This window comes from Balaenoptera acutorostrata, chromosome 13 (genome assembly GCF_949987535.1).
Source record: "Balaenoptera acutorostrata chromosome 13, mBalAcu1.1, whole genome shotgun sequence".
NCBI classification, from domain to species: Eukaryota; Metazoa; Chordata; class Mammalia; order Artiodactyla; family Balaenopteridae; genus Balaenoptera; species Balaenoptera acutorostrata.
In genome coordinates, this window is record NC_080076.1 from 75,551,292 (window position 1) to 75,576,894 (window position 25,603).

At 48.0% G+C, this 25,603-nt stretch overlaps 1 protein-coding gene across 5 annotated transcripts in view; it reads left to right on the forward strand.

Annotated features, from left to right (window-relative positions):
* The window catches only part of SGSM1 (small G protein signaling modulator 1), an 87,093-nt gene that overhangs the window by 20,085 nt on the left and 41,405 nt on the right, over positions 1-25,603 (forward strand). For 2 of the 5 annotated variants that reach the window (XM_057526843.1, XM_057526846.1), the window contains 10 exons: positions 4,263-4,338; positions 7,285-7,447; positions 9,557-9,709; positions 12,965-13,032; positions 13,309-13,454; positions 13,587-13,718; positions 16,738-16,862; positions 21,495-21,562; positions 22,634-22,839; positions 23,027-23,159. In XM_057526843.1, coding sequence (XP_057382826.1) covers positions 4,263-4,338; positions 7,285-7,447; positions 9,557-9,709; positions 12,965-13,032; positions 13,309-13,454; positions 13,587-13,718; positions 16,738-16,862; positions 21,495-21,562; positions 22,634-22,839; positions 23,027-23,159 — 1,270 coding nt within the window. Of the gene's footprint in view, positions 1-4,262; positions 4,339-4,479; positions 4,564-7,284; positions 7,448-9,556; positions 9,710-12,964; positions 13,033-13,308; positions 13,455-13,586; positions 13,719-16,737; positions 16,863-21,494; positions 21,563-22,633; positions 22,840-23,026; positions 23,160-25,603 lie in introns of all 5 variants that reach the window. The other 3 variants (XM_057526844.1, XM_057526845.1, XM_057526842.1) reach the window with 2 other exon arrangements.

The window sequence follows — 25,603 nt, forward strand, 5'->3', positions numbered from 1 at the left end:
CAGGCAGATGGCCGCCTCCAAGGAACAGGAGGACATTAGCAGGAGGGCTGCGACCTGCTTAAGAGAGGGCTGGCCCTCTGGAGGGAGCTGAGGCCTGCCCTGAAATGGAGTGGTCACGCTTCGGCACTCCTCCCACCCCCCAGAGCTGTCCTGCTGCTGCAGGGAACACCAGCCTGGCAGAGCCAAATGTTCCTGTGCTGGGTCAGTAAAGGGAACAGCAAGTGTGAAGGCGTGAGGTGGGACCGTGCCCTCTGAGCTGGGCAAACAGCAAGGAGATATGGGGTATGTGGAGTGAGTGACAGGACCAGTGGGGGAGGAGGCTGGGAGGACAGTGATGGACCCAGGTCATGTGGAGCCTTGTGGGCCATCGTGAGCACTTGGGTTGTCACTCCAGGTGAGATGGGAGCCACGGGAGAGCTCTGAGCACTGGAGGGATGGTGGTCGGACTTACCCTGTTTTTTCTAACTAGAAAATATTTATTTATACTACATTAACACATACATGCTTCTTAAAATTGTGGTAAAATACAGAGAACAGAAAATTCACATGCTTCACCATTTTTAAGTTCAGTAGTGTTAAGTATGTTTACATTATTGTGTAGCCAGTGTCTAGAACTCTTTTTATCTTGCAAAACTGAAATTCTGTACCCATTAAGCACTAACTCCCCATTTTCCCCTCGCCCCCACCCCAACTTCTGGCAGCCCCATTCTACTTTCTCTATGCATTTGACTATTTTAGGTGCCTCATATAAGTGGAATCCTACAGTATCTGCCTCTTCGTGTCTGGCTTATTTCACTTAACATGATGTGCTCAAAGGTTCATCCATGTTGTAGCATGTGTCAGAATTTCCTTCCTTTTTAACTCTAAATAATACTCCATTGTATGTATACACTACATTTTGTTTATCTATCATCCATCGATGAACCCTTGGGTTGTTTTCACCTTTTGGCTATTGTGAATTAATTACACTGCTATGAACATGGGCATACAAACCTCTCTCTCTGTATATAATATCTAAATATAAGATCATGTCATCTGGGAAAAGAGATAATTTTCCTTCTTCCTTTCCAGTGTGCGTCCCTCTTTTGTTTCTTTTCTTGCCTAATATATCTGGCTGACTTCCAGTGCTATGTTAAAAAGAAGAGGTAAAAGCAGGCATCTTTATTTTGTTCCTGAACTTATAGGAAAAGCTTTTTCAGGCTTTCACCATTGAGTATGATGGTAGCTGTGGGCTTTTCATATACAGGCTTGACTCGGAGATAATGAAGGTTTGGTTCCAGACCACCACAATAAAGCAAATATCACAGTAAAATGAATCACATGAATTTTTTTGTTTCCCAGTGGATATAAGTGTTACGTTTACACTATACTATAGTCTATTAAGTGTCTATTAGGTTATTCAATCTGTTGGTATCCAGTTTTCATAGTATTCTCTTATAATCCTTTTTATTTCTGTGGCGTCCCTTGTAATGTCCCCTCTTTCAATTCTGATTTCAATTATTTGAGTCTTCTCTCCTTTTTTCTTTTTAAAAAAAAAATATTTATTTATTTATTTACTTATTTATTTTTGGCTGCGTTGGGTCTTTGTTGCTGCGCGTGGGCTTTCTCTAGTTGCGGAGAGCGGGGGCTACTCTTCGTTGCAGTGCGCGGGCTTCTCATTGCGGTGGCTTCTCTTGTTGTAGAGCACGGGCTCTAGGCGCACGGGCTTCAGTAGTTGTGGCTCGTGGGCTCTAGAGCACAGGCTCAGTAGTTGTGGTGCACGGGCTTAGTTGCTCCACGGCATGTGGGATCTTCCCCGACCAGGGATCAAACCTGTGTCCCCTGCATTGGCAGGCAGATTCTTATCCACTACGCCACCGGGGAAGCCCTCTCCTTTTTTCTTAGTCAGTCCAGCTTAAAGTTTGTCAATTTTGCTGATTGTTTGAACCAACTCTTGCTTTTGTTAATTTTTTCTGTTCTCTATTTTGTTTATTTCTAATCTTGATTTCCCTCTGCTAGCTTTGGTTAGTTTATTCTCCTTTTATACTTCATTAAGGTGTAAAGTTAGATTGCTGATTTGGGATCTTTATTCTCTAACGTAAGTATTTCCAACTGTAAATTTCCCTCTTATCACTGCTTCCCTTTCATCCCATAAATTTTTGCATGTTGTGTTTTCATTTTCTTTTGTCTCAAGATATTTGTTGATTTTTCTTGTGATTTCTTCGACTCATTGTTTAAGCGTGCGTTTAAATTTTCATTTATTTCTGGATTTCCCAGTTTTCCTTCTGCTGTTGATTTCTAGCTTCATTCCATTGTGATCGGAAGAGATACTTTCTTTGATTTCAGTCTTTTTTAATTTATTAAGACTTGTTTTGTGTCCTAACACACTAACCTGAAGACTATTCCATGTACACTTGAGAAAAGTGTGTATTCTGCTCTTGTTGGTTGGATAGTTCATGTGTCTGTTAGGTCCAGTTGGTCTATAATGTCGTCCAAGTCCTCTGTTTCCTTATTGACCTTCTGTCTGGTTGTTCTGTTGACTTACCTTTTAACAAGATCCTTCTGGACACGTTAAGACAGCCTCTAGGATGTAGATGCAGGGAGACCAGTGGGAGGTTACAGTGTCAATCCAGGAGAGATATGACTTGGACCAGGATCACTTGCACCTGGGCAGTGCTGGTGGAGGGGAGGAAAAATGGTTGGACTCTGAGTCTATTTCGATGGTGGAGCCAAAAGAGTCAGTAAAATGATTCTGTAGAAATTGGAGCTGGGTAAAGGAATTTGCCTAAGCTCCTACAGCTAGTAAGTGGCTGAGCCAGGATTTGAACCCAAGTCTGTTTGGCTCCCAGTTCTTGGCTCTTGATTACTCACTGTGCTTTTGAAAGTACTCCCGATCCAGCTGCCTGGACACCCACCCCCATGCCTCCCTGACAGTCCACTGTCACCACTATTTGGCCTGAACTCACTCCCTCTGCCTCTTTTCCCAAATGATGTCCAAGTCTGGGTGCTGGGAGCAGAGAAAAGAGGGAGGCAGGTACCTGAGGCTGAGGAGGGCAGAGAGGGGGACAAATGCTCTGAGACCATGTGGGCTTAACGGCATGTTGTAGAAGGGGCTCAACCCCTGGAGTCAGATAAACCTGGGTCCAAGCCCTGAATCCACTCCTCACCAGCTGTGTGACTCTGGGCAGGTTACTCCACCTCTCTGTGCCTTTGTTTGCTCCAGGGATCATTATGCTGCTGGTCCGTTTACCCATGATTATAGTGACAAGAAAGCATGTTTTTCAACTAGAATATTCTACCAAAGCAGAAGTCAATCATGATCTTTCAAGCCATTCATTCCTCAAACAGAACTTTATTGAGCACCTACTGTGTGCTGGGACCACAGTTGTTAAGCAGGGAGACATGGAGTGCTTGCCCTCATGGGCTCCACAGCTTGGCAGGCAGGACAGGTGCTGACAAAATCACAAATCTGATGGATGTTACAAAAGCAGCCACTGTGGGCCCCCAAGCAAGGAAATTTAATCTTAACAGGTGATGTTTCAGGCAGGAACAGAATAACGGTAAACGAGGCCAGGTGTGAGGTTCTCGGCAGGGCAATGACCTGCATGCAGCTAACGTTTATCGCAGGCACACTGCGCACCAGGCTCTGTACTCAGCACGTGGGGTGCATTACCTTGTGCAGTCCTCCCATTGCCCCTTGTAGGTGCTGTTCCTACAAGCCCTTTCTTTACCCAGTGAGAAAACTAAGGTTCAGAGAGGCGACATGATTTGCCTGAGGAAATACAGCTAGTAGCTAGAGGGGTCAGGATATGGCAGCTGGAGCCAAAATGAGAAACATTTTTATAAGTTGGAATTCCAGCTCTGCTGCTTCCTAGCCGTATGGCCTTGGGTGGGCTAGTTCATCTTCTTGAACCTCAGTTTCCCCATCTGTAAGTGGGACCAGTTCCACAGGCTCAGTTAGATAGTTTTCAGACTTTTAAATGCTGCTGGCAAAACCAGGCTTAGAGCTTGCTGGGCTTAGTGGCCGGGAGCTGTTCACGGTGCGGGTGCTGACTTGGTTATGTCGGGGGAAGTGCTGTGTCAGCTCTCAGTGTGAAGTGTGGGGCTTTCAGAGGCCACAGGCCCTAGCCCTACAGAAGACACAGCGGGGAGGATGTGGAAGGAAAGCAGTTACTAAAACATCCCAAGCAGCCTGAGAACACCATGGGGGGTGATGTAACCCTCTGAGGTGTCTGCACCCCGAGTGGGTTTGGGTCTCCCCCTCCGGTGCCTCTGCCTTCCAGGTGAAGCAGATTATGGAGGAAGCCGTCACGCGCAAGTTTGTCCACGAAGACAGCAGCCACATCGTCTCTTTCTGTGGTGAGTTAGTGGCCCGTGGCCTTGAAAAGTGGCTTTTTTTCCCTCTGTGGGCTGCCTCGGGGATGTGGCGTCTTTCTTTGAGCAAAGTTCTCATGTCATTCTTTTGCTTTTTAACTGCAAAGCTATTTTTGGATTCTAAAGGGACTCCATTAGGGAATTTGGAAGTAGAGAAAAGATTTGGAAGTAGAGAAGAAATTAAGAATGACATCTGCACCCCGGGAAAAGGTAATCATGGTTGACACAGAAGGATGCCTTCCCTCCCGTGGGTTCCGTTCGCACTGACCCTACCCCAAGTGACCAGGGGTCTTGCATCTAAGGGATGGGCTCTGCATCCTTTCCTCACCCAGGTAAAGAGACAGGATGAATGAGGACTTAAAAAAAAATAATAAGGAATCAAGAGCCATAGACACATCCCGAGGGATCTCTTCCAGCTGGCTCAGCAAAGGAGGCAGGCTCAGAGCGTGACTGAGACTTCTCTCCTTGAACCTGCGAGGCCCACAGGGTTCCAGAAATAACCTCCCTGCCAGGTTCTTACTGTACTTTCACAATGTCTAGAGACAGGTGTCTTACCGTGTCCCTGAAGTCAGGATTCAGTGCATAAGCAGTGTGTACGTATATGTGGGAGTGTTTCTTTCTCCCTGAAAACCTTTTTATTTCGTGATTGGAGTCTCATAACGAAGGACAAGCTGTAATGCCCCTCTCACGGTTTTGGCCCTATGGAGGGACCCATCAGCTTCCATCCAGATGGCCGGGGACACCACCCGTGGGCCTGCAGCTGGCCGAGCACATGCCATGACCTGGGAAACCACTGACGTCAGCTCAGCCCCTTGCAGCCCACCTCTGTTCAAATCCCACCTCTGCCACTTTTTGGTTGTGTGACCTTGGGCAAGATCTTATTTTTTTAGGTGATAATGCATTTATTTAAATCAATAAATATATATACACATATATATATTTTTTGACTGCGCCTCCTGGCTTGTGGAATCTTAGTTCCCTGAGCAGAGATCAAACCTGGACCCATGGCAGTGAAAGCGCCGAGTCTTAACCACTGGACAGCCAGGGAAGTCCCAGAAATATGTTTTATGTATATATTGGATTGGCCAAAAAGTTCATTCGGGTTTTTCTATAAGATGTTATGTATAAAAATACACATTTATGCACGCACATATATATACACACACATACATATATATGGGAATATATATCTCTCTATATAAATATAGATATATATCTCTGGCTTTCTTCTCCTGGACATTTTTATTTGCAAAAGACATGATATGCATGTCTATTTTGGGACTCACTAGCATACCTACCAATTAAAGACTTAGAAGACTAGAGAGTGATAAAAATCATAATAATTCTCTAACTCTGATCGGAGTTTGGGGGTGAGAGAAATTTGCTGGCTCTAAATGAGACCTGAAGGATGTCCCTGAGGTTTCTTTTGTCCATTGTTCCTTATGAGCCATTGTCAGAAAGAATGGAAAAATGTCTACCAAGCCGGAATGGATCATGAACTTACTCAGTACAAAGAAATGAAAGTTCTGGGTATGTAAGCAAAAATGAAGATATTTTAGAGATCATCGCCCAGAATATTTTAAATCCATGAGCAGATTAGGCAACATGTGAACAATCCTTCAGAGCCAAGTCATTGCTAACAACAACAACAAAAACAACACAGGCAATTAAACCGAAACTTCTCAGTATTTCTCCTTGCACATGGCATGACCTTGGTCAGGCTCTTGAGTGCTGGTGTCCTCTTCTGAAATGACAGTAACTAGAACACTTGCTTCATGAGTTTTGCCGCGGGGATCAGGGAAGGTAAACCTTAACACTGGTCTGACACCCAGTAGGTGCCCAAGAAGGGGTGGCTCTTATTATAAATTCACATTTTCCCATAAACATTGATTATGCTCCAGTGCATACTAGAGAGCTCCCAGTCTGCTGTGTAAGACGGAAAGTAAGAAGATAAATAAAGGCTGCTGAGAGTATCAGATATAAGATAGGGGCCATCAGAATGGCCTGCACAGGGTCTGTTTCTTAGAAGGGAACACTGAGGACCAGAGGGAGAAAGTTATTTGCCTGAGGTCACACAGCAAGTTAGTGGTAGAACCCAGGCTACACCCTAGGTGTCTTATTTGAGGAGGGCTGGGCGGGGCCTCCAGGGGAAACACAGAAATGGGAAGATTATGACTGAATCCTCTCTTCAAAGGCCCTTTGTGGAGGCACAAGTGTTGTGAACACGCCTTGGGTTCAGATGTGTGTTTGAATCCCAGCTCCATCACTTATTTGCTGGGTGGTCCTGGGCAGTTCAGTTTACCTCTGGGAGCCTCAGTTTCCACATCTGAAAAATGGATGGTTTTCCTTTCTGCCTGGCTGTGGATCAAATGAGATCCATAATGTTAGCTGTTACTGGAGTCACAGTAGTAATGACAACAATGTGATTCTCTAACTAGAATAAAGCTCAGCAGTCACATGGTCCAGGCTCCCCTCCCTCATTGACAGGAGTAATAGCTAACATTCGTAAAGCACACACTATGTGCCAGGCTCTGTGCAAAGTGCTTTCCGTGCATTTTTCCCACCTCATCCTAACAGCAACCTCATGAGGTTAATGTTCATACCATCCCCGTTTTACAGATGAGGAAACTGAGGCACAGGGAGGGGAAGTAATTGCCCCCTGTCACACAGCTGGTTATTGACCAGGAGAGAATGTGAACAGAGATGATCTGACCTTGGGCAGCAAACGTGGGTTCACCACTAAGCCCCCTTGCTCCCTTTTGAGGGGCTGGATGGTGGAGAGGCATACGTGCTTTTTGCTATGATGCTGTCACGAAATTTGTGATTCTGGGGTCCCCGGATCTTCAAGGTACCTGTGTGTGTCTGAAGCTCAGAGCCAGGCTGGGCACTGGGGAGCATGGGCAGGGCCTGCTGATCATTGTGTCCCCGCAGCGGCTGTGGAGGCCTGCGTACTGCATGGCCTGCGGAGGCGGGCGGCTGGCTTCCTGCGCAGCAACAAGATCGCAGCTCTCTTCATGAAAGTGGGCAAGAGCTTCCCGCCAGCAGAGGAGCTGAGCCACAAGGTGCAGGACCTGGAGCAGCTGATCGAGAGCGCGTAAGTGCTGAGAACGGGGTACAGGCTAGGGTACCCCCAGAGGCCAGCCCCTGCTCCTCCCCGGGCTCTGTGAGAGCCTGCACCTCCTTGCACCCTCTCCACTCTCCATTCTGCTCCTCAAACCCGCCAGATTCTTTCACACCCCAGGTCCTTTGCACACACCGTACCCTCCACCCAGTTCACACCCCTCATCTTCTATGGCTGGTTCCTTGTCATCCTCAGGCCTTCCCCTAACTAATGGTAAATTCCAGCCCTCACCCCTTTTCTCTTTTATATCCCTCTGTTTATTGTCTTCCCAGTTGTTATCACCACCTGTAATTTATTCATTCATTCGTTTACTGTTTACTTGATTGTTGTCTGTCTCCCCCACTTGACTCTGAACTCCTTGAGGGCAGGCAGCTGCACCTGTGCTATCCCCCATTAGGTCCCCAGTGTCTGAGACAGTGCTCAGCACCTGGGAAATGCCCAAGAAACAACTGTAAAATGAATAAGTGCCTACTCTGAGCCAAGCCTGTGCCAAATGCAGGAAGATCAAAGTTTAACATAACCAACATGGTCTCTGTCTGCGTGGACAGATGCTCACAGTGAAGCAGCCATTGAAGGGGATGTTGTCTTAGTGGCTGATTGTGTGTACTGGGGGGAGGCTCATGGCCTGAGACTGTGTACGTGAGGGCCTTCCACCCGAGCCACCCACAGGGTCCCGACTGCACAGCCAAACCCCCTAGCTGGAGCCTGGTCAGGGATGGCAAATAGGTTTCAAACCCATTTGGTCCTAGTGGCTGCACAGAGAGTTGTGTTGTGAAAGATTCTGGAGCTGTGAGTGGGCTTCATGGGAAAGAGGGCAAGGATTGATTAGCCATGCCTGTTACGGGCAAGAGAAGGGAGAGAGAGGCATGCATGTCATGTGTTTGCCCTCTCTGCCGTGAGTGGTTACTCCACTTCACTGGATGAGAAATGGCCCTTTCCTTGCCCTTTAGGCCCTGCCAGCCCCTGGCTGCTGGCCAGAACTGCATGATGGGTAAGGCTATGGATTTGGCATTGCCAACTCCCATTTGGAATCTGACTCCTCAGCCACCTGGTCTTTAGGTGCCTTCCAATCCATCTGCTAAATTCCCAGGTGTTTGCTGATAACTTCTTAAAGGGATGGATTTCCATGGACCTTCCATAACACTGGGAGCAACTTTCTAATGGAGGAATGAGAGATGTCCATTCCAGGTGCCCATTCATTCATTTGTGCAATCATTCATTCATGGACATATTTACTGAGCCCTTTGTATGTGCCAGGCACTGTGCTGGGCCCTGGAGATACAGGCGTGAAAAAGGGCCAAGGCTTGCCACTTGGTAGACTCTCAATATTTTATTTTAAAAGCAGTCGAGTTGCATTGTCCATACCCTCGAGGTCACAGTGTGGAGGGGAAGACAGAGAAGTGAGCGGGAAGTTAAGCTGCAGAGGTTGAGGGAACACAGAGGAGGGGCCCCTCCCCAGCTTCAGCTGGTGCAAGAGGGCTTCCTGTAGGAGGGGGTGCCCTCGCTGAGACCTCAAGAGTGAGAAGGAGTCAGCCAGGGAATAGGGTGGGCGGGGGAAGCCGGGAAGAAGCAGCAGCTCATGGAAAGTCCTCAGATGAGAGCTTCGCAGCCTCAGGGATCCACAGATATCTCTGTCTGGCTGGATCATGGGGTCAGAGGCAGAGAGTGGTAAGGAGGTGTCTGGAGAGGCAAACGGGCAAGCTCATGGAGTGCCCTGCTAGTCATGTTAAAAAGCTTCCTTCTCCAGGGCAATGGGGAGCCACCAAAAGATCTATAATCCAAGACTGTTCTTGGCCAACACTCCTTTCCAGCCGAGAGAGAGAGACAGAAATTTCAGTGTGAGAATTTGGCTCACCCATCAACAGTGTATGAAAGTGTCAGTTTTACCACATCTTCACACTCACTCAGTATTATTTTTTCAACTCTTTTCCCATTCTCCAGGAACAGTATGGGCTCTTGTTGTTGTTCTAATTGACATTCCTTGATTTCTTAGAGAAGTTGGACACTTTCCCATTTTCATATTGATCCTGTTGGATTTCCTCTTTTGTGACTATCTATTATCTTCCTTTACTGGTCTTGAAGGCGAAACCAGATCCAGGGCCTCCAGGAGAATGTGCGAAAGCTGCCAAAACTGCCCAACCTGTCCCCGCTCGCCATCAAGCACCTGTGGATCCGTACAGCCTTGTTTGAGAAGGTCCTGGACAAAATTGTTCATTACCTTGTGGAAAACAGCAGGTGAGCGGAAGACACCGGGGTGCGCTCTGCCTCCACCTGCTGGCCTTCTTAGGAATTGCACCCTCTCGCACAAAGCTGCTTACCCTTTGCCCCCTTAATATACACTTGATGTGAAAGTGATTAAATAAGGGCCTTCTGGATGTTTGACTCTGAACTAGCCTAGCTTAGAACCTTGGGAAGATTTGGGTGCTTAATAGCAATGCAGGGTCTTCAGAATTGGGGTGGGGTATAAGGATCTTCCAATCTTAGAGATGTTCCTTTTCCCATGAATGAAGCCCACAGTCTATTCACTCTGTGGCCCTAGGGGACTCACTTAGCTTCTCTGTGCCTCTGTTGTCTCTTCTGGTGAATGGGACGGGATGGGAATTGCTGCCACTCTGCAGAAGAGGTGAGAAAAGGAGTTAGTGAGTACACAGCATTTTGGAAATGCATAGTGATATTTTTTACATTTTCTCTCCTAGCTCAGATTGACATGGTATAAAGGTTTTACAGTGTAAGTCCTCTTGGCAAACATTCATCCATGCATCCATTCATTCACCCAATAAATATTTACTGAGCATCTACTATGTGCCAGGCACTAACCTAGATGTTGGGGATACATTGGTCTTGCCTGTCATGTTAAAGAACTTGGATATTATGAAAAGAGCAGTGGGGAGCTACTGAAGGATCTATGATCTGAGACTCCTCGTGGCCAGCACCCCTTTCCAGCAAGAGAGACAGAGAGGATGGAAGAACGAAAGAAATATATCTGAGAATCTTTCCGTCTTTCAGTATGTGAAAATGCCTGTTTAACCACATCCTCACACAGAGTGGGTATCATTGTTTTCATCTTTTATTCTTTGCCTGTTTGCTAGGAAAATATGTATTAAAATACAAACCAAAGTCCTTCCCCTCATGAAGCTTGCATTGTAGCAGGGAAAACAGGCAAACAGTAATTGTGATCATTTGTGATGAGTGTACCAGGACAGGTGGGTGGTGTTTAATTTCCTCTGGGTGGTCAGGGCAAGTATCCCAGAAGATGGGATACTGTGAAACAGGGTGGGGAAGAGTGTTCCCAGCAAAGGGAACAACAGGTGCAAAGGCCCGGAGGCAGGAGAGGAACTGAAAGAAATCCAGGCTCTGGAGCTCCAGTTCACCTCTTCACCTTCTAGTAAATTATAACACATCTCTGCCCCCTGTCTTGTTATGGGTCCAGGGTCTCTGTAGTTAATTGCCTTTGGCATATGACCTTGTGTTTTCCCACTGAAAAAGTTGGTCATATTTATTTAGTAATTTATTTGAGCAGCAATACCAACCTACTATTTCTTCATTAACACTGTATTTTGAATTTTAGGTTCACACAGAATTGAAACAGTAGTACAGAGGGTTCTTGCCTACCCTCAGTGTTAACATCCTACATAACTGTAGTACAAGTCTTAAAACCAAGAAATTGCCATTGACACAATACTGTTAAACCAACAGTATTGGTACATTCTTTTTTTTTTTTTTTGCTATATAATTCTATGAAATTTTAACACATGCATAGTTTCATAAAACCAACACCACACTCAGGCTATAGAACTGTTCCAAAAAAACCCATCACCCGGAAGAAACTCTTTGGGGCTACCCTATATAGTCACATCTTGCTCCCAACCTACCTACTATTTTAAGACATTATTTCCAGGTTATGATCACGTAACTGTGCTGATTTTTGGAATAGAATACGAGTGGTGGACTGGAAAGTGTCTCAAAGTATTAGCTTCAGATCTGACACCAAAATGTATAAACTTGATGTTGAGCATGTCCAGGATGTGTCATTCTGCCTCAGCCAATTTTATGGTTGATTGAAGATTTCTTTGGGGTAAAATTACAATGATTTTGCCACATTTAGTGAGAACTTCCCGGTGTTAGGACTTAATACATGCAGTTGGACATTTACTCCTCCCAGCAACCCCAAGTGGGTGAGTTCTGTCATTCTTCCCATTTTACAGCTGAGGGCACAGAACGAAGCTTAGAGAAGGTAGTCACCTGCCCAGAGACACACAGCGAGGGAGGGAGTGGCCGAGCTGGGCTCCCACTCAGTCCGACTCCAGATCCTGTGTTCTTCACCCCCTGTTGTAGGACAGGAAGAAGAGCTAAGCTTGCTGGGTGTAGCCTGCATCCACCTGCTGTGTGGCCTCCAGCAAGTCACTTACCTTCTCTGGGCCTGAGATCCCTCAGGAGGTCAGAACAAGGTCCTTTCCAATTCTGAAGTTCTGTTACTTTCTAGATTGTATGAGTTTGCAAAGAATTAGAAACCAGTACACAGCAACTCAGAAAACAAAACACTCAGCACGAACGTATTGACAACATTGCATGTTATTTTGGAGAGTCAGAGGCCGGGGGCATTTTTGAGCGTGTCAGGCCAGCGTCATCTGCTTTAGTTTTCCAGACAGGAAGGCCTATTAGTACAGCTTTTGAGGACACACCACAGCTAAAAAGCATGTGTTTGCCTCAATAACATTGGAAGGGCAGACATCATCTGAGCCTCTAAGTGACTTCGTGTTTGAAATGGAAGATGCAAGAGAAGCAGACAGAACCAGCCAGGCCCCGGCAGCCTTCTAATGATTTTTTCTGTTACTCTCATTATTTTTTTTAAAACCAATGTTAGTTTTGCGTATTTTACTCATTTAGTTTTTTGTTTTTGTTTTTTAATTTTTATTTATTTATTTATTTATGGCTGTGTTGGGTCTTCGTTTCTGTGCGAGGGCTTTCTCTAGTTGCGGCAAGCGGGGGCCACTCTTCATCGCGGTGCATGGGCCTCTCATTATCGCGGCCTCTCTTGTTGCGGAGCACAGGCTCCAGACGCGCAGGCTCAGTAATTGTGGCTCACGGGCCCAGCTGCTCTGCGGCATGTGGGATCTTCCCAGACCAGGGCTCGAACCCGTGTCCCCTGCATTGGCAGGCAGACTCCCAACCACTGCGCCACCAGGGAAGCCCCTGTTACTCTCATTATTAATAATAATGTATTATTAATAAGCCATGTATTAAGCAGTTATAGCCAAGCACTGTGTTAAGTGCCTTACATCTGTTGTCTCTCTCAAACGTCCTTTGGCAGGCTTATGAGACATATTATTATTATCCCCATTTTACAGATAGGACAGCTGAGGCTCACAGAGGTACTGGGTGACCAGAGAGGCATTGAACCCAGTCTGCTCTTAACCATCAGACTGTAGTTGATTGTGTGCCCTCCGCTGCTCACCATCCAACCCTGCATGTCCTTTCCTCTCTTGCTAGTAAGTATTACGAGAAGGAAGCTCTCCTGATGGACCCCGTGGATGGCCCCATCCTTGCATCTTTGTTGGGTAAGTGGTCCAGTGCTCTGAGCTTCTTCTGGATCTCTGGTCTCAGCTCCAGGGGGCACCTCCTAAGGGCCTCTCTCGCCTCCCACCAGCCTCTCCCTTCAAAACTGCTCCCTGCCTCTTGCTTTCAGGGTCTTGTGCTGGTTTCTCTTTAGCAGGACCCTGGGTCATGCTAGCTGCCTGGAGGGGAGAGATGGTGAAATAAGTGGTCCGTCTGGTGGTAGAAGGGAGGGAGGACTTTCCAGGGAGATGGGTTCCTAGCCCCTGTCTGCTCCGCAGTGGGGCCCTGCGCCCTGGAGTACACCAAGATGAAGACTTCTGATCACTTCTGGACGGACCCCTCAGCCGACGAGCTTGTCCAGAGGCACCGCATCCACAGCTTGCACCTGCGACAGGACTCGCCCACCAAGCGTCCGGCCCTCTGCGTGAGTGTGGTGGACGGTGGGGCGCTGGGAGGGAGTCTGGCTGAGTTCTGGACTTGGTATGGAGGTGGGGAGTGGACCGGGGCCTTGGTGGTCACTCCAGACCTCATCTGCCACCTCCCCGCACATTGCCAGATCCAGAAAAGGCATTCGAGTAGCAGCATGGATGACCGGCCGTCCCTCTCCGCCCGTGACTATGTAGAGTCCCTGCACCAGAACTCCCGGGCCACCCTGCTCTATGGCAAGAACAACGTTCTGGTTCAGCCGGTGAGAGTTCGTCTTGGGCCCAGTTCTTCCACTGGGGGTCTGGCTCCAGGTTATAGAGGAGGAGTTCCCTCTGGCTCCTGGTTGCTCATCCATCGATCCATCCACCCATTCACCCATCTATTCATCCATCTGTCAAAATCTCCACCCACCCAGCCAGTCTACTCTCTTCCAGTCTCTGTATTCACCCATCCCTCTATCTATGCATCCATCACCATTTCTTTATCCATCTGCCTGTATTTATATCCACCCAACCACCTGTTCATTCATCCATCCATCTACCCATCATTACGTCCATCCATTCATCTACCCATCATTACCTCCATCCATCCACCCATAATTATATTCATCTATTCATCCATCCATCTACTCATCATTAATCCATCTCTTCATTTGTCCATTTGTTTTCCAGTTCATCTATCCATCCATCTGTCCACCCAGCTGTCTATCATTCTCTGTTGTAATCACTCACTCATTTAGTTCACTCATTTGTACTGAACCCACTATACACTAGATGCTTAGGATATCAAGATGAAAGTCTTCACAGCTAATAGTTATGGAGCGCTTCCTATGTGTCAGGCTCTGTGCTAAGTGTTTTTAACTGTATTAACTCATTTAAACCTCACAACAACCATCTGAAGCAAGTTGTATTATCACAGATGATAACACTGAGGCCCATACACAGGGGAGTAAGGGGCAGAGTTATGATCTGAATTCAGAGTCTGTACCACTTACCAGTTGCCCTCTATGCCCCAGCACTGAGTGCAGCCCCAGGGGTGGGTGGCGAGTAAGACACATGAAGGCCCTACCCCCATGTGATATCTCCTTTGCTGTCCCCTCCCTGGACCATCGAGATCAGCGTTGTGTTTGGGCTCAGCCGGGAGGAGGAAGAGAGAGAGCTGTTGGCCACTCCAGCTCTGCGCTCACAGTTGCCACCACTGGGTGCCCCAGGTCACTTCTCCTTCTGAGCCTCAGTATTTGCATCTCAGTGGGCATGAGACCCTATTTCCTCAGTTGTAAGAAGCCATGAATTTAAGATGCACGATTTTTTCTTTTTTGGCCGTGCTGCGCAGCATGTAGGATATTAATTCCCTGACCAGGGATCAAACCCGCGCCCCCTGCAGTGGAAGTGCAGCGTCTTAACCACTGGACAGCCAGGGAAGTCCCAAGGTGCCTGATTTATTAACACAACCGTCAGGAAATTTAAAATGCTATTAAATTATACACAATGTTTTCTCACTAGGAAATTTTATTTTATACTTTTTGAAGGAGATATTTGAGACTTATTTATACATAGTTTTTTTTAATCATACATTATTCTTATAAGTATACACAAGGGGAAATATAACTGAAATACATTAGTTAAGATAGTTCCAAAACATCGTCACATTTCAGGATTCCGATCTTCTGTATCACTTTTTGAGTCACAGTCATCACTGCCCTTATTTTTCTATCTAATATAATTTTTTGTTCCATCAAGAGAAAGGGTCAACAAATTACAGGGTGTGGGCCAAATGCAGCCCTCCACCTGCTGTTTTGTTGTGTTTTTTTTTTACCATTTATGTTCTTCCTGATACTTTATTACTCTTTTTTTTTTTTTTTTACAATTTTTATTGAAATTTAGTTGATTTACAATGTTGTGTTTGCTTCAGGTGTACAGCAAAGTGGTTCAGTTATACATACATACATATATATTATTATATATATCCACCTGTTTTTGTAAATAAAGTTTTATTGGAACACAGCCATGCCCATTAGTTTATATATGGTATATGGCTGCTTTCACGCTATCATGGCAGAGTTGAGTGGTTGCAGCAGAACCTGTATTGTTCACAAAACCAAAATTATTCCCTATCTGACCCTTTACAGAAAAAGCTTGCCCACCTCTGATCAAGAGCACAGGAGGTACAGCCTTTCCTGCAAGCGTGTGCACTTGGTTGTTGTGCAAGAAAGTCTGGAAGTGTGGTCATCCCTGCAGGGTGAATGATGTGTCTGCTTCACCAGTATCACACTCCACTCCACTGCTCTGTGCCCAGCCTTCCTGCATACATAATCACTTTTCCAATCAGATCACAGTCTAATCTTTTCGAAGACATTTTAAAAAAACACCTGTACTCCACATGTGGAGTAACAACGATAGCACAAAGCGTCATTGAAGGGACAACAATATAAACAGCCGAGACCGAGTTTGCACCAGATCGGGCAAGGACAACTATGTCACAGTTTAAGATGCCGCTGATTATAAGAGGCATCCCCGTTTCAGGTGCACTAAAATGTGAAAAACAATTGTGTATCTTAGAATCGATGAAATACGGCAAGGATGCTTCCTCCCAGGGTGGCTGGCATGTGTGGTTGAGATATTTATGGAGTGGAGCCATGCTCAGTCCACCCTCGGTGCTCAGTAAATGTTAGTTGTCTGTCTCCACATGTTGTGGGGGTGAATTTGGGGGGATGAGGGCTGCTTCTTATGTGTGAGGCTTGGAGACAGCCCCCTCCGCCAAACCCCACTTGGGATAGAGCAGAGCAGGTGAGAAGCCCTGCAGGCATATTGGGAAGGCAGAGGATGGAGCTCCTGGGCGGGGAGTATGGAGAGGGTATTTGGGGAGGGGCTTCTGGGTAATATCTGGAACAGAACTCAGCTGCCGTCTCTTTCTCCCTTAAGACTGGACACAGTGATGGCAGATACATGCCTTCTGTTTTGGAAAGGGTGTTATTGAAAGGACAGAGCCCCCTTCCTGGTTCTAAAGATGCCCCCCCGACCCCACATGTCCCTCCTGAGCCACATGAAAGGGTTGGGTGGGCGGCTTTCACAGCTGGACTCTATAGAACCAAACCCATCGTGGTGGTTGGCTTAGCACGGCCACCTGGAGGGAGGTTCAGGGTCTTCCAAATGGACATGGCCATGGAGGGAATAAGCCAACCTCTTGGTTCTGGTTGTGTGTCCTTGAGTCACATGGGCCAGGGCCCATGTCCACTGTGATGCCAGCACTGTGGTCAGGCCTGAGTCCTGCTGTCTCTGCAGAGGGATGACATGGAGGCTGTGCCGGGGTATCTGTCCCTGCACCAGACAGCTGACGTCATGACCTTGAAGTGGACGCCCAACCAGCTGATGAACGGGTCTGTGGGGGACCTGGACTACGAGAAGAGGTAGGGTGCTGGGAGCCTCCCCTCCCCTCGGCGCAGGGATGTTTGTGCCCCGTCCCTTGTGCCCCGCCTCTGCCCCTGCTCCGTCTGGTTGTTATGGCCACTTGGTCCAGGCTCCCTGCAGCTGTGGCCTTGTGGGTAACTCAGGAGGATCTGGGAACTGACTGGAAGAGTCTTAGGATATAGGTATTAGGCTGCGCCCTGAGCAAACACCACCCGGAGAGAGAAATCGTAACAAGGATCTCGTAAGCCCGCAAATGGCAAATACTCCCCGGTCTCCTGCCACCTTACCCATCACTCAATGCAAAAGGAAGGCCAGAGGTGTTGTTTGTGAGCATCTGGTCCAGGTCTGTATCTCCTGTAATACCCTGCGAGTTATAAGACCCAGCAAAGGCCTTGGAGTCACACTTCAAAGAGACCCGGGGACCAGGGGTTCCCTGCCTGCGATCCCCTGTGTTCCAGCGCAATTAGGGAAAGTTTAGGGAAAACACAGGGAGGCCGCCATGCAGAGGTGCCGCCAGCCCGGTGATTTCAGCTGGGGGAGTCCTGGCTGCTGCTGGGGGAGGAATGATGGGTTTTGCTGCTCTGAGTCCACATCGGGCTCTATTATTATTGTACATGTTCTTGATTTCTTCAAAACTTTTGATTATGAGGAATTTCTAACATAAAAATAGAACTCAAGTACCCACGATGCAGCCCTAACAGCCATCCCGTCATCCCCTCTGCCTTTCATATTGTCCTGCAGTGGCAAACAGACATCATGAAATTATAGGATTTCATCTATAAATATATATACGTATTTGTAAGTATAAATATATATATTTATATATATAAAATAAGGACTCTTTTCAAGGGCCGTAACCAGAGCACTGTCATTGTATTCTGTGTAGTGTTAAGCCTCGGTGCGATTAACGCCAGGCTTTGGTGTGATTAATATCATTCTCTAAGCTGATCGCTTCCTGGGCAAGGGTTACCATCTGTCCTCAGAGACGGTCATTGGGAGGTGCCGTCAGTCCTCAGCTGGGCCACGTAATTCAGCTCCAGCCAGACTCCTGAGTTTCTGATGGCGAAACCTTCTGGGAGGAGCCATGTGGGAGCCGAGGAAATGCTCTTGCCCTTGAACCTTTTATCAGCTTATTCACCTGAAACCTCTGTATATCAGGCCTTCCCTGACCTCCCAGCTGAGTTCAGGTCCCACGGAGCCCTGAATCTCCTTCTTAGCATTTACAAAATCATAATAAATCTGTACCTACTTGTGTTCCGACTGTCTCACCCTTTAGATATCAAATAATTGTGAAGCAAAGCAGGGAAGTCAGGGGACCTGGATTCATTCATCAAATGTTAACTGAGTACCTACCGTGTGCTAGACACTGTGCTTGGTCCAAGAGAGATAACAGATGCGTAAAAGGAGAGGAAAATCGATCTTTTCAGAGCTTACACTGTATTTACATTGTACTGGAGGAGACAACGAATAAGCAATGGATAAATGGATGTGATGGGACCAAGTCCTTGCTCGGTCCTCACCTCACTGGATGACCTGGGGTACATCACTCCCGCTTTCTGGGCCTCGGCTTCCCTCTCCTATCAAATGAGGGGGTTGGACAGGATGAGCTCTCCAAAACATGAAGGGTTCCCCAAGGGTCTGCAGGGGTTCCTAAACATTGACGTGTCTTCCACCAAACATCAAAGCTTTCAACAACACAAGGACCCTGTTTGTTGGTTGGACCTAAGCCCAGGATTGTGTGGGCGGGAAACTTTTGATGTTAATGTTTTGGGAAAGGCATTGGGCCAAATGGTTGCCAAGCATCTTCCCTCCAGCTCAAATCATCGGGGACTCTGTTTCTGCTGCTGCTTTTCCTCTGCGGGCAGGCACATCATAAGTGCTTCAATATTTAGTTCCAGCTGAATCTGCACTTCGAAGGCCACTGCTAATGGGGTTGGGAACTTCCCCAGCCCTGGGCTCTGAACCCCCATCTATCCTTGTTATCCTTGCCTGGAACTGAGGCTCACTGGAATAAAAACAGCCAGGTGTCAGAAATGTGCGTGTTAGCATGGGAAAGGGGGGAACCCAGGGGCTGCAGCATCCCTCTGGGGATCAAGGGACAATGACGATAAGGAGGAGGAGGTTCAGGATCTCTTTCCTCTTTTCCCAGCCAGACTTCCCTCTTACACAACCAGGATCATAACTCCCCAGCTGGGTTTCCTGATGTTCAAGGGGAAATACCACCAGAAAGGTGGATATTTGGTCTCTGGAGTCAGCCCAGACTTGGCTCAAATCTCAGCCCTGCCATGTGGAACAGCTGGAACCCTCATACACCGCTGATGGTCCAACCGCTTTCCAAACAAGTTTGGAAGTTTCTTATAACATACCCTTGCTATATGACCCAGCAATTCTACTCTAGAAGCCGTTAGAACACATAAAACGAAAACAGAAACTCAACTCTTGTTCCTTCCCAGTTGAGTGACCTTGGATAATCAACTTCACCTCCCTGAGCCTCAGTTTGTTCATCTGTAAAATGGGGATGTGGTAATGGAACCTCTGAAGAGACATAAAGGGAAGAGTCAATAAGAAAATGCATATAAAGCCCTTAGCAGGAAGCCTGGCAGCTGGAAAGGCATCCTGGTCATGGGGTTTGTTGGTGTTAATTTAGATGGATCCAAAGGACCTGTGGCCACAGAGATCCTCCTTGCTGGTGTCTGGTGGTAATTGGAGAGTTGCCTTGTTTCCTGGGCATTCCAGGATCCAGCAGTTACCATTCATTATGAACATTCTCTAAGCATTTTGCAGAAGTGAACAAAAAGCCCAGTCCCTCTCCAGGAGTTCAGCACCCCTTGGAGAGACAGAGGAGAAAACAGGCAATTGCAACCCTGTGTGATGGGCCTGGTGTGGGAGTCCTGGGAAGGACCTCCTGACTGAGACTCACCTTGTGAGGGGCTCGGCAGAGGCTGCAACTCGGAAAAACGCTTGTGTACTTGACCATCGTCCAAGGACATTCACTCCATGGATCCTGACAAGACTGATTCTGGTATAGACCAGTGCAGGAAGGACCCTCGGAGAGCTTATATTCCAACTTCCTTGCTTCACACCAGAGGAAACTGAGGCCCAGAGACGGGGAAAGACTGGCTCAATGTAGGTGGCAGAAGTGGGATTTGAACCCTGCCTGACCTTGACGCCTGTGTTAGTTTGTGTCCTCCAAGAAGCAGACACCAAGACAGGATTAGATGTGCAGAAGAGATGTAATAGGGGAAGAACCTGCAAAGGATAAAAGTGAGGAGCAGGAGGAGGCAGGCAGACCGAGAAGCTGGTCTTATCACTGGGAAGGGATGGGGAAAGGAAGGAAGACTGGTCAAGAAGAATCTCGGACACAGTGCAGTTCCAAGAACATTTGGCCAGATCAGTAGGGAATCCCTGGGCTAAAGTTGACCATTGGAGGAGTCTCCGAGCCCACAAGAATAGACCTACACTGTCACCCCCACGTGCTCAGTCCTGCCTAAGAGTAGCCCAAGCGAAGCATGACCTTAGCACAGATGTGGTGGTGGATCCACAGGGGTGGCCTCTGAAGCTGTTGGTCAGCTCTGCTCCCCACAGCAAGATCTGAAGGAAACTTGAACAGTGCACTCCTGTGGCCCCCACTGTCCATTGTGTTCTGAGGGGAAGGGCAATCTGTTTCAAGACAGCAGTAGGCATTGAGCTGGAAATGGAAAACCTTAAGTAAATCATCACAGGGACCGTCCACCAAGTGCCTTTTCATGCATCACCACTGTGTTAAGCCCTTCAAATATGTGATTCCATTTAATCCTCACAGCAACACGATGCAGTAGATATTATTATCAGCCCCGTTTCATAGAGGAGGAAAATGAGGTTCATGGAAGCCTTCAGGTCACCCTGCTGAGACCTGTGCAGTTAAGGCTGTTGAGTGGCTGTTCTAACCACATGGACACATGGTGGCCTGGAGTTGGTCAAGACTCTTATCTTAGATGCTGGTGACAGAAAACCAAACTCAGACTGCCTTAATCATTGGCTCACATGAACTGAAAAATCCAGGGGCAGTGGCTTCAGGCATGGCTGGATCCAGGGATTCAGATGAGGACCTGAACTCTTTCCATCTCTTGGCTCTACTTTCCCAACTGTTGACTCCATTCACAGGCAGGCTTTTTCTTGCCATGGCTCTCTACATCTCCAGAGTTCTATCATCCTTACCACTACTCTCCTAGCAGAAAGGAGCACCTCTTTCCCAGAGATTTCTAACATAAATCCAATAATTGAGTCTCATCGGTTCTGCTTGCATCATGGGGCAATCCGTGAACCAATCACAGTGGCTGGAACAGTGTCATATACTGAGTGGCCAAACCAGGGTCAGGTGCCCATTCCTGGAGTCCTCGAGGTGGGGGAGGGTAGGAGAGGTCAGCCTTAGCCACATGGACTGGGGTTAAAGAAATGTGTGTGTAGGGGGGATTCCTTGGAAAATTGGGGTACTGGAACCAGAAAAAGGGAAGATAGAGTCTGGGAAGACGGGGACATGGATGTTGGGGATAGGTGGTCCTGGTGAGGAGGGTGGAGGAGCCCATGGGTTGGGCTTCCCCACGGCGAGTTGGGCAGACATCCTGCAAGCCTGACCCTCCCTCCCCTTCCAGCGTCTACTGGGACTATGCCATGACCATCCGCCTGGAGGAGATTGTCTACCTGCATTGCCACCAGCAAGGTAGGGACTGAGGGCGAGCATGGGGCTGGGGTGTTCCTCCTGGATCCCCTGCCTGCCCCACCCACTTATTACGTGTGCAACCTCAGACAAGTGACTTCACCTCTCTGAGCCTCAGTTTCCCCATCTGTAAAATGGAAACCATCAGCGTCTATTCATGGGGTTGCTGTGAGGATCAAATGGCATTTATTAAGGGCTCAGCATTAAACCCATGTATCAGGCCTGGTTCTCACTATTCACATGCTTGTTATCTAATTGTTGCAACAACCCAGTGGTAGGGGCTCCATCGTTCCCATTTCAGAGGTGAGGAAGCAGCATGGCACATTGATATACTTCCTAAACTCCCCAGTCTGGTCTCAAACCCAGGGTTTTGTCCCTCCAAAGTCAGTGTTCTGAAAATCAAAGATTTATAACTAGAGTTCTCCTTTATAGCTCAAGGAAGGTATATTCTGAACAAGCAGAGGGCCATCCTGCTTTATTAAGAAAGGAATCTGTACCTCACCAAGACACAAAACACAGTGATTTAAATTATTTAATGAGACAGACGTGGGTTCAGATCCAGGTCCTGCCACTCACCAGCTGTGTGACCTTGGGCAAGTTACATAACCTCTCTGAGCCTCAGTTTTATCATATGCAAAATAGGCAGTAATAGATATGTCTCATAGTGCTCTTTTGAGTATTACAATAAGACAATGCCTTTAACGTGCTATGCATGTATACAGTAAATGCTTAATACATGCTAGCAAGAGTCAATTACTGCCCTGAAAATGGGTCTGTCTGAAAGCCTCCATACAAAAATAGGTCAGGTCAATTTGTAGAGTGTGTTTGAGGGGCATAGGGTGTTTGGGGGTATCTTTTTCCTTTGGTGGGTGAATGCAGGGAAGCCAACCACCTTCTTCTTGACCTTGTCCTGTAGTTCCCCAGTTGATGACCTTGGTGGGTGGGATGAGGGGGACTCAGAGGAGGTGACAACTGCCCCTGACCTTCTGCCCAGGCCTTTCCCAGAGCCTTAGAGCAGGACCGCTGGGTCTGGCTGGGCATGCCTGGGAGGGGGCCCATCACCATGTCTCATAGTGACTTCCTGCTGGGTCTCCTCTGGCCGGGTCACGGTGGCAGTGGACAGCGGTGGGACAGTGGTGTTGGTCAGCCAGGACGGGATCCAGAGGCCGCCCTTCCGCTTCCCCAAGGGAGGTCACCTCCTGCAGTTCCTCTCATGCCTGGAGAATGGGCTGCTCCCTCACGGGCAGCTGGACCCGCCACTCTGGTCTCAGCGGGGGAAGGTGAGTGATCGTGGGAGCCCCAGGGAGGCTGGGGTAGCGTCAGCCATGGGGAGTGGCTGGCTGTTCTTGCCCACGGGCCCTTATGTGGCTGCGTGGGCTCTTGCACGCCCCGCAGAGACCCTCGGGCTGTGCAGGTTGTGGAGACAGGTGAGTCCCAGGGACCATGCGCTGGGATGTGTTCTTTCAGGGCAAAGTATTTCCCAAACTGCGCAAGCGAAGCCCTCAGGGTTCGTCCGAGTCCACGTCTTCAGACAAGGAAGATGAGGAGGCCACAGATTATGTGTTCAGGATCATCTACCCTGGCATGCAGTCCGAATTCGGTAAGCTGCCCTGGCCCTGGGCCCAGGGATCCACCTGTTAGCTGGTCCTGAAATTGACTTCAGCCATGTGGAACTAGAGGACAAGAGATGTGGATTCTGGGGCCAACAGGGGGACCAGGAATCAGGAAGTTGAGATCTTGGCAGCCTTGCTTTCCCCCAAATGAAAACAAATAAGCACTCTCTACTTAGGTAGTAAAGATGTCCATGGGCACAAGGTGGCATGGGGTAGCAGCAGTGATATGGGCTCTGGAATCCTGGTTGAACTTGGGCAAGTCACTTCACCCCTCTGTGCCTTGGTTTCCTCATCTGTAAAATGGGGATGTTCATAGCACCTATTTCATGGGACTCTTGCGAGGATCAAATGAGATAAAGCACTTGGCACAGAAAGAACACTCACATGCTATTATGTTGTTATTATTACTTTACTTCAATATATTGTTGTAAGGATTCAATGCGATAATAAGCTGGTCAATGTAATGCCCATAGAATGAGGCCTCGCATACAGTAGGCCCTCAATAAATGGTTGTCAAGACAGCAGAGGGGAGGAATTTCCTGGTGGTCCAGTGGTTAGGACTCTGCATTTTCACTGCTGAGGGCGTGGGTTCAATCCCTAGTCGGGGAACTAAGATAAAGCAAGCCGCGCAACGCGGCCATAAATAAAAACAAACAAACAAATAAATAAATAAAAGCCAGCAGAGGGGAAGGGAAGCCCTGGGCACTGGCACACAAGATTATAACATATGTCCTACAGTTTGCATGGTGACTGCCATGAAATAGATGCTTAGTGAATGGAAACTGTTGCTATGAAGATCATCATTACCAGAGGGCTGTGGTGACGATTAAATGAATTAATATTTGAAAAGTTCTCAGAAGGAGGCCTGGCATTTGTTCAGCACTGTGTGGATGTCTGTTAAATCAATAATAAGTTACAGGCTCTTTCTATAAACCTTATTTTAAATATTTAACCCTCTGCAGCCCTGTTCCCATTTGATGGATAATGGCTCTGAGATTCCCTTTGCTTAAGTGACCACGCTGGGCAGTGAGAGGCTCTTTTGAAAGCAGACACCCTCCCTGGCGAGGTTGGACTAATCGTGCCAGGCTGCTTAATGCTCCAGTTCACAGCCACTGCTGTCAGAGCTGGGATGTGGGCAGGCTTGGTGGTAAGGTCTTATGTTGCTTGGGTTAGCCTGTGTTTTCACATGTATTCAGTTAGGAGCAAAGCCTCATGCTCCCGTGTCTTTAAGAGCCATGGAGTGTCCTGAAGTGTATTGCCACATCCGTTGCCAGCCAGTATCAGGGTCTGAAGCCCTCCTAGCCTCTCTGCAGGACCACGGCTCACATGGCGCATGCACCGCCCTCCCCTCCGACCCCGAGAGCTGATTTATCAGAGGGGCCGGTGCCCTGTGGCTGCCTTCCCAGGCAGCTCTCTCCACAGGGCCTCATCCAACAAACCATTTGTAGTCTCTTGCTGGGAGCCAGGCTGGGTGCTGAATGTCTTACTTATTTGGGGAATATCCACGTTAGCCTGTCGTGGCCCTGCATGTGCCAGGGAAACAGATGCTAGCTGCACCCACCCACACCCTCTGCGCAGGCAGCTCCACTGCCAGCTGCCAGCCTTAGTGTCTCTTTGCCTAAGGGTTTCTCCAGGCACCAGGGTTCCTTCTGTCCTGGTGGGTGGGTGGGGTGGATTACAATCAGTGCCTCCCTGGAGCAGCCCTCAGCCAATGCCCGGTAGGAGCTGGTGTATAAATGCCCCAGCTCCCTCACCCCTCAGGTGAGAACACTCTGAAATGTGTGTTCTGCACATGTCCTAGAGGTCCCCCACGAGATCAAGCGCCAGCTGCCCATGATGGTAACTGATGCGGTGACCAGCTCGTTACCCTCTTCGCCCTTCCCCTCCTATGTCCTTTCACTTCTCCCCTATCTGTGCTTCTTGGGAACATCTCCCAACTTGCACTTGAATCCTTGTCTGCCTTCAAGGAAACCCCAACCAAGACAGTGTATTTAGAACAGGGCTTCTCGACCTTAGCACCACTGACATTTTGGATGGAATAATCCTTCGTGGTTGGGGGCTGTCCTATGCACTGTAGGATGCTGAGCAGCATCCCTGGTCTCCACTCACTAGGTGCCAAGTAGTAAATCTGCCCCCACCACCAGCACCACATTGTGGCAACCAGAAATGTCTCCAGACGCTGCCAAGTGTCCTCTGGGGGCCAAATTGCCCCCGGATGAGAACTGCTGGTTTAGAGAAAAGAACACATTACTACTTTCAAGTCTGCCACAGCAATGTGGCCAAGTGACTGGCCCTCTCCAGGCCTCATTTCCTCATCTGTAGAATTGGGATAACAGTCGTCCCCACCCGGGATCATATTCCTAGAAGTCAGCTCAATGATACATCACACACCTAATATGACAGATGCCCTGTGAGCAATGGTGGGTCTCAT